The sequence below is a fragment of the Platalea leucorodia genome (genome assembly GCF_965183815.1).
Source record: "Platalea leucorodia genome assembly, contig: HAP1_HAP1_SCAFFOLD_128, whole genome shotgun sequence".
In the NCBI taxonomy this organism is placed as follows: domain Eukaryota; kingdom Metazoa; phylum Chordata; class Aves; order Pelecaniformes; family Threskiornithidae; genus Platalea; species Platalea leucorodia.
The window spans coordinates 70,715-86,858 of NW_028121409.1; the positions used below are offsets into that span (position 1 = coordinate 70,715).

The 16,144-nt window shown below is 52.9% G+C and overlaps 1 protein-coding gene and 1 pseudogene across 2 annotated transcripts; one reads left to right on the forward strand and one right to left on the reverse strand.

Moving 5' to 3' along the window:
• Positions 1-338: 338 nt before the first annotated feature.
• On the reverse strand, positions 339-5,251 carry LOC309603571 (olfactory receptor 14A16-like; annotated as a pseudogene). The gene is made up of 2 exons: positions 5,177-5,251; positions 339-1,559 (listed from the first exon to the last, which is right to left on the reverse strand). The product of its transcript is annotated as an olfactory receptor 14A16-like (transcript).
• A 7,624-nt stretch (positions 5,252-12,875) lies between these two features.
• On the forward strand, positions 12,876-13,835 carry LOC309603572 (olfactory receptor 14A16-like; the record flags this gene model as incomplete). The annotated part of the gene is made up of 1 exon (XM_082338384.1): positions 12,876-13,835. One exon carries the CDS (start codon positions 12,876-12,878, stop codon positions 13,833-13,835), a length of 960 nt encoding a protein of 319 aa, XP_082194510.1.
• Between the last annotated feature and the right edge of the window lie 2,309 nt (positions 13,836-16,144).

The window sequence follows — 16,144 nt, forward strand, 5'->3', positions numbered from 1 at the left end:
GTATGCAAGGGGCTGGCTGCATGTGGGCAGGGGGCTGACCAGGGCTGGTCTGGCCAAATCTGTGCCTAATCACCATGGTCTTGCCATCTTCTTAAACTCTGCTCCTGGCTGTTTGATGCATGAGTGTGCTCACTGTTGGATATGTGTTTGGGGTGAATTTATGGACATGCTCTGCTGGCCAAATCCAAGTGAGGCTGGCTTCAGAAAGAGGACACCAGGATGTGGAGAGACCCAGGGTTCCAACTGCCAAGTGGGTAACGGCCCCAAGACTGGGCAGGGATCTGAGCAGACCCAAGTGGTCAGAGGATGCACAGACCACTTGTGACCTTCACAGCAGATCATCCCGAGAGGGGGAATGGGCTGGGGATGTTTGTGTCACTCATGGTTGTGTGAGTGCTGCTGGTGTCGTGGTGACTGTAAAGGTGCTGTTCCCTGTTGGAGCTGGTCTGTGTATGGTTGGGTGTGGCCATCTTTGTTTCTTTGCAGACCCCTGAATTTTGCACCTTCCATTTTGGTGACTCCACCTTGTGCGATCTCCCACTTTGTGGGGCTCCAGCCACTGCCCGCCCCAAGCACACGGTCTCCCTGTAGAAACCCCAAGCTCTCCAGGGATCTCCAGTGATGGAAAATGTATCACAGTTGAAAAACATTCCTGAAATCACTTTCCTAATGGCCTCCTTCAGCTCCTGGTTCCTCATGCTGTAGATGAGGGGGTTCACTGCAGGAGGCACCACTGAGTACAGCACTGCCATCACCAGATCCAGGGATGGGGAGGAGATGGAGGGGGGTCTCAGGTGGGCAAACATGGCAGTGCTGATAAACAGGGAGACCAGGTGAGGGAGGCACGTGGAAAAGGCTTTGTGGCGTCCCTGCTCAGAGGGGATCCTCAGCACAGCCCTGAAGATCTGCACACAGGACAGCACAATGAAAACAAAACACCCAAATGCTAATGGGAAAGTAACAAGTACAATAAATTCCTTGAGGCAGGAGTGTGGGCAAGAGAGCTTGAGGATGCGGGGGATTTCACAGAAGAACTGGTTCACAGCATTGCCTTGGCAGAGGGGGAGTGAAAAAGTACTGGCAGTGTGAAGGAGAGCATGGAGAAACCCAGTGCCCCAGGCAGCTGCTGCCATGTGGACACAAGCTGTGCTGCCCAGGAGGGTCCCATAGTGCAGAGGTTTGCAGATGCCAATGTAGCGGTTGTAGGCCATGATGGTGAGAAGATACAATTCTGCTGACATCAAAAACACAAACAGAAAGACTTGGGCAGCACATCCTGCATAGGAGATGGCCCTGTTATCCCAGAGGGAATTGGCCATGGCTTTGGAAACAGTGGTGGAGATGCAGCCCAGGTCAACGATGGAGAGATTAAGTAGGAAGAAGTACATAGAGGTTTAGAGGTGGTGGTTGCAAGCTACAGCAGTGATGATGAGGCCGTTGCCCAGGAGGGCAGCCAGGTAGATGCCCAGGAAGAGCCAGAAGTGCAAGAGCTGCAGCTCCCGTGTGTCTGCAAAGGCCAGGAGGAGGAACTGGGTGATGGAGCTGCTGCTAGACACTTGCTGCCGTGGGGCATGAGGGACTGTCCAAGAGGAAAGACAGCGACAAGTTAGGAGAGATTTCTCTGAGCAAAATCAAACCCATTTCATGAGACATTTCATGAGACACCCCTCCCCCCCCACCCCCCCCAACTGTCTCTCCCTCCATTCAGGAAGACCTTTGGCAGGTCCCTTTCATAAGCTCTGGTTGGTGCTGGCTGAGGGTGCCCCAGGGAGCAGCAGGCTCTGCTGGGGGCTCTGCAGGGGTCAGTCCTGCCCTATAGAAAAAGGTAAATGGGAACTCAGGGTGATCTCAGATTAAATCCAATCCTGATATCAAAGAGCTTTTCAGCATTGTCACTCCCAATTCACCTGACTGCACAGCAGAGCTGCGGGGATTTTTTTGTCTTCTGTTCTAGTTGCCCCAGCACAGCTGAGGAGTGGTTTGAATGCAGCAATGCCTGGCATTTCTGCTGCGCTGCAAGGGAAACCTTGTGGGTGCTGAGACTGGGCACAGGGACTGTCCCTTAGTGCAGAGTGAGGACAGCCGCTCTGTCCCTCAGCCCTGCTCTCAGCTGCCCTGTGCTGGCAGCTCTTCCACCTGGAGGACTATTGCACTCGGGTGTTCCCCGCAAAAGAAACAGGCCACTGCTGGGAGCAGGGGAATCCAGTTTCCCAGTGCAGATCTCCAACCCCCTCACCCCATCTCATCTTACCTGAGGAGGATCTCAGCTCTGCCCTCCCAACCAGGGACACAGAGGGCTCGTTACAGCTGCCCACAGGCAGCCACCCAGCAGCATTTCAATGGCCTTAGCACCGAGGTGTCTTCTCCAGGGGGCTCCTGCAAAACACAGAGATGCCCTGGGAGACCTGTGCCCCACGGGAGGGCAGCCTGCAGCCCAGCAGGACCTCCCAAGGACAGAGTCACCTGTCCTGAATTTGTTACGTCCTGAAGGGATGGTGAGATCACTGCCAGCCACAGACACTGCAGTACCCAGAGCCCCACAGGTGAACAGGGTGTGAGCTGGATGCTTTTCCTCCATGGCCATATGTGCATGACAGCACACGCAGCGTTGGTGTCTGAGCTGCACTTGATTCACCCCAACACACACCAGTGAGTGTAACAGTAAGAAGGGACGCAGGGAGAAGAGGAGAACATGCCAAAGGAGCCCTGCCAAGGGAGGCAGGAGAGGGAGACAGAGTCGGACACTTGAGTTTCTGTCCTCTCTGGTGGTCAGGCTGATTGGAAGGCAACTCATGACTGTCCCCCCATGACATTAAGGGCAGAGGCTTTGCTCTGTGAGTGAGAAGACCAGGGGGTTGCTCCAGGGAAAGCATCTGCACTGCAGGGGATGGCTGGGAGATGCCTGAATCCCTCCTCCCACAGCATTGCTGGCAGCAGTTCTCCCTTCCTGCCCATGGCTCTGCTGCCTGGAGCTCTTCTTGGCCACAACCTCTTTCTCTGTCCCCACATCTCCTGCCTCTTCATGTTCAGAGACCCGATCCTGCCCTCTGTGTGCTCAGCTCTGCCCTGCAGGCACCTCCTGGCAGCAGGGCACTGCCCAGGGACATCTCTGTGTGTGCAGGGGCTAAGGAGAATCTCAGACAAATCTTAATGAGAACTGGGGTCTCATTGCCTACTCGGGAGCACAGAAATAAATTCCCATCTCCCACTGCCCACCCAGCCAACGAAGAAAGGAAAAACTGAAAGCACAGGCTCCTTCCCTTTCCTGTAATCCCCTACCTTGACATCCATCTTTAAAACAAAATCTCTGCAAATGTCCTTTGTGTGATGCACCCTCTGGCCAGCAGAAGGTTCCTGCCCTGCCAGGAGTCACTTCTTCAACCCATGTCTCCTCTCCACTGTGTCGTGCAGAGCTTCCCGGGCAGGTTGAGTGCTGACCCTGACATGATGCAGAGCCCCTGCCCCAGCACTCAGCCCCTTGGGGTGCAGGGACTCTGCTCTGATGCACAGCCCTGGGCACCCCTGGATGCACACCCCTGCAACCATCCTCAGGAGAGGGCAGCGTCATATTCTGTCCTCTGACAGTGTGGCAGGGTATCCCTGTTTTGGAGCATGTCCTTCTCCACAGTAAAGAAACCCTGAGAACCATCCTGCCAATTCCTATCTGCAGCACGACGTGCCAAGTCTAGGAGACTCCTCCAAGACACTCATGTGCATTGCCCTGCTGCCAGAGACTTACTGTGTTCAAGGCTGTGAAGATTCCTCCTCCAGTGAGGTCTCAGCATCCTCCCACTCCACACTGCCTTTAAGATCACTCTTACTTCTCTCATCTCCCCTTGCTGCCTGCAGGCAGTGCCCTCAGCCCTGCTGCGCTTTACAGAGGAGCTGCCCCTGGGCAGAGCTGTCTTTCTGCAGCGCTGCCCAGTTGCCATGAGCTGCCTCCATGCCAGGAGCCCAGCCCAGCTCAGCAGCAGAGGCCCAGCCCAAGGCAGCACTTTCTCTGCCCCTCTGGGCTCCCTCCAGGTGTCCCTGGGGCTCCAGGGGAACCTGCTGGGAAACAGGCTGAAGGCATCACTCATGTTCCCTCCCTCAGCTGCAGAGAGAGACACTTACTTCTCCTCTCATGAAAAGACTGTGGCATGAGAATCCTCTTTTTTTGTCCCATCATTAGACAGGACACCCAGGAAGGTGACAAGGAAAGATCTAATTTCTTCAAGATGGGGGGATATCCTCAGTTGAATGAAATAGGCATTTCATTCTGGGTTTGTAGTCCTAGGGCTAGAAAGACTGGCAGCTCTCTTTTGTCCATGTCATCTCTCTGCTCTGAAGAAAAGCCTTTGCACAGACGGGGTCGTTGACGTTTGGTACCAGGTTTCCTTATGGCAAGTCAGAGCTTGCCTCGTCCCACAGCTGCAGTGCTTCAGCCCATATGTGCAGCAGTGCCCTCAGCCAGGGGCACAGGCAGGCAGAGCTGGAGCTGTTCCTGAGCAGACAGAGCTGTGACATGGTGGCAGAGCTCAGGACAGCTGCTCTTCAAGGACAGCATCCTCCAAGCTCAGCAAGGGTCAAGATGGAAACTCAGTCTAAACTTGAAAGGCAATTGAAGGGCACCAGAAGGAGTGTTTACTGCTTCAGGAAGAGTTAAAGGAAAAACGCAGGTACTGTGTGGCCATTGCTGAATTTAGGAAGAGCAGGTGTAGATAGATGTGAGATTCTCTATGTCCTCTTTTCTCAGACTTCCCCAGCAAGGTCTCCCAGGCCTCTGTGACTCAGGGCAGGACTCTGGGGGAGATCAACCAGCAGTGGATGGGGATCAAGTCAGGGATCACTTGAGCAAATGCTTCCCAGTGTATGGGACAGGAGGGGCAGCATGGCAGGGAGCTGAGTGAGCAGGCCAATGGCACAGTGAAGCCACTCTCCATCATCTTTCAAAGTCCATGGAGACTGGGGGAACTCCCTGATGACTGGCAGCACTCACACCTTGCATGTGCTTTTCAAATATGCCCAAATGATGAGTAGGGGAATGAAAGGCTGTGCCCCAGATCCAATTTCTCAGTGTCTGAAAGAGAAGGGGACTGGGTTTACCCAGGGGAGCTTGTCTCTCGCCATCCTCTTTGCTTTCTGTGATGAAAGGACAGGATTGCTGGATGCAGGGAGAGCAGAGATGGCCTTTTACCTGGAAGTCATCAAGGCTTTTAGCATCATCCCCCACAATATTCTTGTGTCCAGGATAGGATTTTATGGCCTGCATCAGTGTATAAGTAGATGGGTAAAAACCAAGGTGGACGGTTGGGTTTGGAAAGATGCTTAATAAAAGGAGTAACTTCTCAATCATGGGGAGTGTCAAGCACTGGATGCTGTTTCCCAAGGAAATGTAGTTTCCAGGGAATGTAGTTTCATTTGACACAGTTAGGACTCCAGAGACTGGAAATGCAGGTAATGGTGTTGTGTCAGTGTCCAGCACATAAAACTTCTGGCTGCCTTTGTGCCTTTTCACTAAGCTGGGATCTGTTCCTTGGCCGCCTTGGGCTAAAAAAGAAACAACTCCTGTATTCCAGCTGCCTCTCACAGCAGAAAAAAGGGAGAAAAGATATGGAAGAGGGATGATTTAGGGGCAATTCTGTCTGAGCGGTGTACTCTTGAAATGATAAAAAAGGTAGAAGTGAGAGAAAAAACACTAAGAACTTCATGCAAGAGGCTAACTCCTGAGATGTAGTAGCTGTTTTGAGAAGTAAAAATGACTGTTGGGAATGAAATGAAAGAGCTTTAGTTCATCATCATCATTATCATCATCATCATCATTATCATCATCACCACCGAGAACAGGGAGTTCCCTGTTACTGTTATTAGTGATGGTACCACTCATTCAAAAACATTGTTGAATCTTCTCTATTCTCCCTTGGCTCCCAAGCTCAGCCTGCTCAGGTTTTGAAAGGACTACTTCAAACCTCTGCAACCCAAATCTCTGCAACCTTCTCTCATCGAAGGTCTTTTACCCCTGGAAGGGGAAAACTTCCAATGCAGGCATCACACCATTGCCCAACCTGCCCAGAGAGCCAGGACAGTTGTGCCACACAACAGCCAGCCTCAGAGGGAAGCTGGAGGTAGTGTGAATTCAAATGGTTTTGACTCAAATCATAAAATCATCGAATCATTTAGGTTGGAAAAGACCCTTAAGATCACCAAGTCCAACCATAAATATAACACTGCCAAGTCCACCACTAAACCATATCCTGAAGCGCCACGTCCACATGGCTTTTAAATACCTCCCGGGCTGGAAGCTTAAATCCTGAGCTGGCAGGACAACACTGCCTGCAGTTAGACATAAGATACTTGTCACGACCATGAGTCCAGGCCTTGTTGGCAGTTTCTCATACCCCTCACTGAGGAGGGCAGGGTGTTGGGGAGGTGGGAGCACGCTTCCATCTCCCAGATCCCCCGACAGTGCCCAAACCATCCTTCCCTTGGCCTCTGGCATCCCATTTCTTGACATATAAAGCCGGTGGGCCTTCTGAGGATAATCATGTTAAAATGCTTCAAAAATGATGCACGAACCTCCCGGAGTGATGGCCCATTCCTGCAGGAGAAGAGTGAAGGGTTTGTGAAGCACATGGGAGGGCAGGGAGAGAGTGGTGTATGCGTAGCAGTGCGTTAAAGGCAGGAAGAAGATCTGAAGAGCTTCGGCTGGTCATGCTAATGTGGAATAGATTGATTTTTTTATTTTTATTTTAGGGCAGCAGCAGAAGGAGCACGTGCATTTCAGTGCTGGGGGATGGATCCAAATTGAGGATTCAAACAAGTTTGGGACTGGGACATCTTAGGTGATTGAGGACCATTCGCAGGTCCATGAAAGAAGCTGAAGGGGTTGTGAGGACCTCACAGACATTGCCACATCCTCAGAAAGCCATAGCGTTGTGGTTAAAGCAACAGCACTTGGCACCAAAGCCACCCCCCGAAACACAAGTGCAGAGCCTTGAGAACCATTTGAGAGAACGAATCTTCTTTCCCAGGCCCTGGGGATCAGGGCTCGGCCATTCTGCTGGTAAACAAACCCCAAGGGCTTACATGGCATCAGAGCCACCTCCACCTTGCCTTTACCACCTGCAACCAGTGTCTCCAAGTTTGTGCTTCACCAGCCTCCAGGGACAGGCACCTCGACTGGTTGGTTCCTTCACAGCTGCTCAGTGATGGCCCTTCATGGGGTCCCAAACACCCTCAAAATCTTGCGCTTTACTTCTGCCTTTCACTTCATTAGAGGTTTGTTGTGTCTTGCAGTATCTGCAGTTCAGGAACTTGGCACCAGAGGGCTCATTAACATGCAAAATGCCCTTACAAGCCAAGGCTCTGGGCATCATTCTCCTAAAGGCTTCAAGTCTGGTGTGGATGATCAGAGAGATCTCAGGAGTGTAGCCAAACAGAGAACATTCCAGTAATAAATGGCAATAAAGTCGTATTTCTTCTGTTTCCATTTTTTCTTTTTTTTTTTTCCCCTGCTTACAAAGCAGGTGGTATCAGCAATCTCCAATTCATATTGATCTGGAGCCTCTCCTGATGAGGTCTGAATATGTTGGAAAAGTGGGTGCCTGAAACAACACTTGAGTGAGGAGATAGGCCAGGACATCTCAAGAGGAATCACACTCCTCTGGACCAAAAGGTGGGTGTTTGTGGGACTCTCAGGTGCCATGGCATAGTGATACTTGTGTGCAGGGAGCCCCCTGGTCAAACGACCCATCTCCATTTCTGTAACGGTGTCTGAGTTTGCTCAAGTAACCCCTGCCTTGAGCCCTATTCACTCGGGTTGTTCTCCAGACTCCTGCCTTCAGGAACAAAGGCCTGGGAGACCTTGCTGGTGGCAAGAGAAGCCATTAAGTACCTCAGTCCTGTCTGCTCCTACTCTTACAAAGTTCAGCAGCAGGCCCACGTTAGCCCTGTCTAATCTTTTACTATAAAGGAAGCTGGATCAGCTCATCTCGCTGCCCTTACCCTCCCCTGCAGGTCCGGGGGAGTTTTGGCATCATCCCTACATCCATGGACAAGGTTTCTAAACTCCTTCTTTGTAGCTTCCCCTACTTCTAGCTCCTGGGTGCTGCTTTTTTTGCCCTGGAGCTCTGTCAATTCAGACAAGCAGCCTCACACGATGAATGGTTCTTTTCATGGGTATCCAAATGTCCTTCGAGGAGGCTCTTCTGTAAGGCCTATCTGATTTCCTGAGCTCCTTCACCTTTCAGAGCTGCTTCCCATAGTATCACCTGTATCAGCCCCCCCAAGTATGTCAGTCTTCTCCTCTGGAGTCCACCAGCCTCTGCTCTGCTGCTGGCCTTCCTCACTCCCCTCTGGTGCCTGGGACCCCACTATTTCCTGGTCACAACAGCCAAGGCGGACACTGATGATCACATCCCTGACCAGCTCTTCCTTCTTTGCCAGTACCAAGTCCAGGTGACCATCACCGTTGTTGGCCCACCTCACAGATGTGTGAAGAACTTGTCCCAAGATCCCCCAGATTGTTGGCACCCTGCCACTTTGCCTGGCCAATGAATGCCAGGGCACTTTCAGTTCCCCATGGGAACCTGCTCATTGATCTGAGACTTCCTTGGGTTGTTGACAGAAGATCTTTTCCATTTCTTCTCCCTGATCAAGTAGTTTGTAATGTCCAAAAAAAAGTCACCCTGTGTTGGGTTTACATGGCAAAGTTTTGGAAGCGGGGGTGGAGGTGGAGATGCTGCTTCTGTGAGAAGACCCCAGGAGTTCGCCCCATGTCAGACAGAGCCACGTTCAGCTGACTCCAAGATGGACGCACCGCTTGCCAAATCTGAGCCCCTCACTGATGTTGGTATCGCCTCTGTGATAACGTATTTAAGAAGGGCTAAAAAACATTACACACCAGCAGGTGGGAGAGAGGAGGGAGAAAATGTGAGAGAAACAGCCCTGCAGACACCAAGATCAGTGAACTTGACTGGATCCTGCGGGAGGGACCCCACGCTGGAGCAGGGGAAGAGCGTGAGGAGGAAGGAGCAGCAGAGACAAAGCATTATCAGCTGATTGCAGCCCACATTCACCATCCCCCTGTGCTGCTTGGGGGAAGGAGGGAAAGAAGTCAGGAGTGAGGCTGAGCCTGGGAAGAAGGGAGGGGTGGGGGTAAGGGGTTTTGAGATTTGTTCTTAGTTCTCATTATTCTGTTCTGTTTAATTGGCAATCAATTCATTTCAGTTCTCCAGGTTGAGTCTGTTTTGCCCATGACAGTAACTAGTGAGTGATCTCCTTGTCCTTATCTCGACTCATGAGCATTTTGTCATATTTTCTGCCTTGTCCTGGTGAGGAGGGGGAGTGATAGAGCGGCTTGGTGGGCACCTGGCGGACAGCCAAGGGCAACTCACCACACACCCTTGCTGGCTCTTCTAATCCTCAGTGACAAAGCTAATCCTACCCATTGTCCGTCCCATACGGGAGCTCCTGACATCTGACCTGCTCCTTCGCAAAGGAGGCATCTTCCCCTCCTCATCCGCCCTGCTACTCTTTCTGGCAGAGCCTGTCTCCCTCCATTGCAGCACCTCAGGTGAGCAAGCTGTCCCACCACATCTAATTTAATCCACAAAATTCACAGGGCTGTAAGGGTCCAGTTTCTCCTATCTGTTCCCCTGCTCCTCCTGCCTGCGCACATTTGGGCTGCGGCACCAACTTGTTCCAGGAAAACATGGGAGCAGGGGCCCAAGACCCAACATATGGAAAGGCTTTGCTTCAGGGCACAGACGTGCTGGAGTGTTTGGTAGATGGCAAGGTAAGGAGGAGATGAGGTGCCCACAAAGAGAGCAAACCCTGATGTCTCCAAGGGCAGAGGAGCAGGGCTGGGCAATGACACCTGGCCCAGAGAGGGCTTTGGTGTTTCTGGATGAACTCTGCAGAGCTGTGGGGCTTGCAAGACAAACTGCAGGGAGGACGGGGGGCTTCAGAGAAAGTCTCTGGGGGTAACAGACTTTGATCCAGCCACTCTGTGAACATGATTGTCACCTTTCCTCTTCGTAGCATCAGGCAGGTGAATCTCAGAGACTGAGAGAGAGAATGGCCAAGGGCTGAGAGCACAGGGAGAGGGGAGGGCACCCTGGTGTGATCTGCCTCCCAGTCCTGCAGTGCCCCTGGGTGTAGATGGGACAGACCTTGCATCTGTGCTGTGGTGTTGGTGTTCAGGTGGCACACAGGCACCAGACCCATCTGGGGGGCCCTGGGCTGTCTGCCCCACAGCAGCTCCAAGAGGGCACAGCTTTTCTGGAGGTCCTGTGCTGTGTTTGCCTGCTGAGTGCAGTTGCGTTTGGCACCCCAGGCACCTGCCATGGCACTCAAGCCTTTTTTTTATGCCATTAAAATGAGAGCCCTGATGTATTCAGTGCAGGGATGTGGATGCGACTTAGCTTTGCGGTGACTGGAGCTCCAGTGAGTACAGTGGACAGAGAGAGACCTGGGTCTCTGTCTGAGGCAGTCCTCCATTTGGTTACCTCAATAGCTCTGCATGCTCCAGGGAGATACTTGACAAAGGCACATAGGTGGCTGGTGTCACCGTGGGTGGCAAAGGATATCCCCGTCCCCCCTCGGGCCCTCAGCTGATGCTCAGAAAGAATGTGGGTGTTCTCAGAGATTTTCCATCAGAGCTTGCAAACACTTGCCCACGTCTTGGACCACCCCTGGCACCTCAGTCATTACCAAGTGTCTGAGTGTGAGCGCCTGAGTCCCTACTGAATGAAGCCTAGGGGCTCAGAGCAGGAGCTCACATGCAGGCCACTCTTTTATGCACTCCTGAACTGATTCCCTTTGGCGTGTGGGGTGCATGGGGGGAGCTGGATGCCACTTCAGGCCCAGGGTTTCCAGCTTGGGATGAGATGCCTGTGTTGCCTCGGCTGAATCCCTGCTTGGCACAGGGGAAGCCAACCCCTCCCTTTCCCTATCTGTGTGACTTTTTGCTATGGTACAGAAATGGGGGTGTCCAGGGAGGAACATTTACACCTCTTGCAGTCAACCATGCTCTGGTAGGACAAACCATGCTGCTGGAATCAGTCTCTCTCCATGGTTTGATGAGGGATTGTCCATGATTACTTGAGTTGACTTCAAAACACATTGCCCTGGAAGGACCAAGCTGCCTTGCAGGAGCTGTCAGCCCTTGGAGCCCCAGGGACATCTCAAAGGAGTCCAGAGGGGGCAGAGAAAGGGGTGCCTTGGGCTGGGCCTCTGCTGCTGAGCTGGGCTGGGCTCCTGGCATGGAGGGAGCTGCTGGCAAGTGGGCAGCACTGCAGAGAGACAGCTCTGCCAAGAGCAGCTCCTCTGCAAAGGGCAGCAGGGCTGAGGGCACTGCCTGCAGGCAGCGAGGGGAGAGGAGTGAGGAAGAGAGAGACGGCAATCTGGAGGGGAAGGAGAGCTGAGTGTTCACTACAGGAGAAATCTTCACAGCCCTAAATACAATAAGTCTCTGGGTGTAAGGCAGAGCAGCTGTGGTTCCTGGAACGATCTCATAAAGCTGGCACATGCCACAGATTATGGAATATGTCAGGAGGACCCTCAGAGTTTCTCTAGTGTAGAGCAGAAGGACATGCTTCAGAGCAAGGATTCCCCACTGCACCATCAGAGGACTGGCTGTGATTGCTGCCTTCTCCCAGGGATGGCTGCAGGGGTGTGAAGGTGGGTGTGCAGCCAGGGGTGCCAAGGGCCGTCCTTCCGAGCAGGGTCCCTGCACCCCAGGGGGCTGTGTGCTGGGGCAGGGACTCTGCCACCTGCCAGGGTCAGAACTTAGCCTGCCCAGGGAGCTCCCAACGGCGCTATGGGGAGAAGCTGTGGGTGGAAGGAGTGAGCCTTGGCAGGGCAGGGCAGGGTACTTCCACTGTTGAGAGGGATCTGCGTGCGTGAGGTCTGCTCGCAGCTCCAGATCACTCTGAGGACATTTGCAGAGGGTCCTTCTGAAGGACGTTGGGGCAGCATTTACCTGATAGGGAAGGATTCTGTGCTCTGTTTTTCTACTCTTGGTTGGCTGGGGGTGCAGTGGGAGATGGGAATTTATTTCTTTGCTCTGGAGTAGGCAATGAGACCCCAGTTCTCATACAGATTTTCTAAGCTGCTCCTTCGCCCCTGCACACACAGAGATGCCCCTGGGCAGTGCCCTGCTGCCAGGAGGTGCCTGCAGGGCAGAGCTGAGCACACAGCAGGTGGGATGGGCTCTGTGAGCACGGAGAAGGAGGAGACCCAGGGACAGAGAAACTGCTGCCAGAAGGGACAGCTCTAGGCCTCAGAGACATGGGCAGGGAGTGAGAGGGAGCTGCTACCAGCAATGCTGTGGGAGTGGGGATTCAGGCATCTCCCTGCCAGCCCCTGCAGTGCAGACACAGTTCCCAACGCAACCCTTGATCTCCTCTCCTACCCAGCAGAGCCTCTGCCCCCAAAGCCATGGGTCCAGGGCATGAGTCACCACCTCAGCAGCTGGACCTCCAGCTGAAGGCTTCTTGGAATGTGGTACACAAAAAAAAATGCTAAAAGCACTTGCCCTACAGTGTCATCAGCTGAGCAGCAGCGGGCATAGCTGGGTAAGGAGGCTTCACAGCATGTCCGCACGCCTTTCTATCCTCGCTTCATTCTTTCTGGAGCATTGCAGTGTTCTTGCCTGTTTCTCCACCTGTCCGTGGTACTCTTGCTCTCTGGGGTTGGGGTGGGGATGTGGGTCAGTTTTTGTTCTGAAACCAACTCTGGGGGTCCTGCCCAGGGGTATCTTTTCAGGGGTATCTATTCAGCTCAGGGAGGGAGTTTTCTATGAATAATGCCATGTTTTTTCCCTCAGAGAAGTCTCCTCTAAACTGCCATTGTCTTTTCCTCCTTGGACAGGTCCTCATGCCCAGAGGGACAAAATGTCCAACGGCAGCTCCATCACCCAGTTCCTCCTCCTGGCATTTGCAGACACGCGGGAGCGGCAGCTCTTGCACTTTTGGCTCTTCCTGGGCATCTACCTGGCTGCCCTCCTGGGCAATGGCCTCATCATCACCGCCGTTGCCTGCGACCACCACCTCCACACCCCCATGTACTTCTTCCTCCTTAATCTCTCCAGTCTTGACCTTGGATCCATCTCCACCACTGTCCCCAAAGCCATGGCCAATTCCCTCTGGGACACCAGGGACATCTTCTACTTGGGATGTTCTGCCCAGGTTTTTTTCTTTTTGTTTTTGATGTCAGCAGAATTGTTTCTCCTCACACTCATGTCCTATGACCGCTACGTTGCCATCTGCAAACCCCTGCACTACGGGACCCTTTTGGGCAGCAGAGCTTGTGTCCACATGGCAGCAGCTGCCTGGGGCTATGCTTTTCTCACTGCTGTGCTGCACACTGCCAATACATTTTCACTCCCCCTCTGCCAAGGCAATGCTGTGGACCAGTTCTTCTGTGAAATCCCCCAGATCCTCAAGCTCTCCTGCTCACACTCTTACCACCGGGAATTTGGGCTTGTCATGTTTAGTGCTTTTGTATTTTGGTGGTGTTTTGTTTTCATTGTGCTGTCCTATGTGGAGATCTTCAGGGCCGTGCTGAGGATCCCCTCACAGCAGGGACGCCACAAAGCCTTTGCCACGTGCCTCCCTCACCTGGCCGTGGTCTCCCTGTTTGTCAGCACTGCCATGTTTGCCCACCTGAAGCCCCCCTCCATCTCCTCCCCATCTCTGGACCTGGTTGTTGCAGTGCTGTACTCGGTGGTACCTCCAGCAGTGAACCCCCTCATCTACAGCATGAGGAACCAGGAGCTGAAGGAGTCCATCACGAAAGTTATTTTAGGGATGCTTCTCAGTAGTGGTAAATTTTCCATCACTCTTCAGGAATGACTCCCATGGTGCCTCATTGCACGCCTGTTCATCATTTGCTGTTTTATCATTTTCTATTATCCGTATTGTTATTAGTTGTTATTGTTCTCCTAAATAAATGTCTGAATCCATGTTACTTCTCTTGAGGAATGAACCTGCTCTGTCAAAGCTGGAGCTGATGGAAAATTGTGTCTTTCGCTCAGGCAGAGCTGACACTTTCATAGGATTTCAGCAATAAAATGGGATCACCCCAGTGCACTGACTGAGGTGGGGACTCTTCTCCTGATGTCATCAACAGGCCCAAGGAATTTCACCCCAAAAGGGCCTGTTTCTCCTTGGAATTGGAAGAGACAAGCTCGTGGTCCCATTAGTAGCTGTTAGAGAGCAAGGGTTGGAATTTGGACTCACCCATTCGTGTGTGGTGACCACGGAGATGGTGACTGGTCAGTGAGGTACATACCCAGGGCTTTCTCAGATATGATAGTACAGAGGAAATTCTCCAGAGAGGTGATCTGGAGAGCCTTGGGGTTCTATGGGGACAGCGTGTGCCTGGGGTAAGCAGTGACTGAAGCCCCGCTAAGTGTGAGATCACCCAAGGTGGAGTCACCCAAAGGGAAAGTGCTAAATGCCGGTATCTGCAAGTAAGGAAAGATGAACATACCCAACCATCCACAGACCAACTCCACCAGGGAACAGCACCTTTACAGCCACCACACCAGCAACAGAACACACACAACCATGGACAACACAACTGTCCCCATCCTGGTCCCTTCTCTGCTCTGCTGTGAAGGTCATGAGTGGTCTGGTGGTCCTCTGCAGCACCTACCCATGGGCACACACCCCCATGGCCCCTGAGTTGTGGGTCTGCCCAGGTGTCCTACTCGGTCTTGGAGCCGTTACCCACTTGGCAACTTCAGCCTTGGGTGTCTCCACATCCTGGTGTCCTCTTCTGCCAGCCAGCCCCACTTGGAGCTGGCCAGCAAAGCACGTACGTGCATTCTCTCTCTGACACACAGACGCACGCACGCATGCGCACACATGCACGCGCACACACACACACACACAATTGAGTATGTTCACACAGCAAATAGCCAGGAGCAGAGTTTAATAAGAAGACAGGACACGCCATGGAGATCAGGCACAGGGTTTGGATGGATCAGCCCTGAGCAGCCCCTTCCAAACTGCAGCTGGCCCCTTGCATCCCTCTCCTCGCCCCATCCACAGGCTTCTTCCTCCCAGTCCTCCTGGATCCCTCCCTTTCTGTGCCCCAGTCCCCTCCCCAGTTAACAACTGTCACCAATTACTTTTTCCCCAACGGTCTCAGGTTTGTTCCATTTCTACCATCATTTGGTAGTTGGGAAACCATGGCCTAGGACATCCAGGCCTTCAATGGCACCACTGATGGCTTCCCCTGGCACTGCTGGGGAAGTCAAGATGCAAGTCAAGCCTTGCAAGACTTGACTGCCCAGAAGCTCCCCAAAGCTCCACTCCAATGATCTGTGCAGTTTGGCCTCTTCTCATGTCTCTGCTCTTCAACCACTCGTGAGACCCAGCTGGGACACATCGTGCTGCCTGTACTGCTAGTCCCTTCTTACATGGGTCTCTGTCACATCCCGCAGTTTCTCATGCCGTGTCCCAGAGGTTCCCATTTCAGGTACAGGTGGCTTCACTCCAGGGCAGGGCCTGACCAGCAGCTCAGTCATCTGCCTGCAGCCTTCCCATCTGGTGCTTTTGATGACCTCATGATGCCTGCCTGCTTCTGGCCAATCACATTGCTGTCATGAGGTGACCTTCCAGCAACAGCCCAACCACGTTGGTCTTACCCACCTCTGCCCTCCCTGAGCCACCATTTGTGTTGTGCTGGGGTTTGTGAAATGCTTGATGATGTCACAGTACCTGCCTGCCCGCTGCAATTCAGTCAGGCTGCAAAAGAAGTGACCTCAAAATCAGCCTCCCAGCTCCGATGCCTCTCCTGGCATCTCTCTCTTCCTGCGACAGAAGGAACCTCCCAGCCAACCTCCCACGCACTTCCACTTTGCTGACATCTCCCCTCCCCTCCCCAGCAATGTCATTTCTGCTGGGCATGCAGAAACACGCTCGCCTGTAGGGACTGCAGAGCCCTGATGGGACAGCTGGGTAATGGGAGGGCAGCCATGGAGGGCAAGGTGTGCTGGTTTTGGCTGGGATAGAGTCAATTTTCTTCATAGTAGCTAGTATGGGGCTCTGATTTGGATTTGTGCTGAAAACAGTGTTGATGACACAGGGATGGTTTCGTTCTTCCTGAGCAGTCCTTGCACAGAGGCAAGGCCTTTTCTGCTTCTCACCCCACC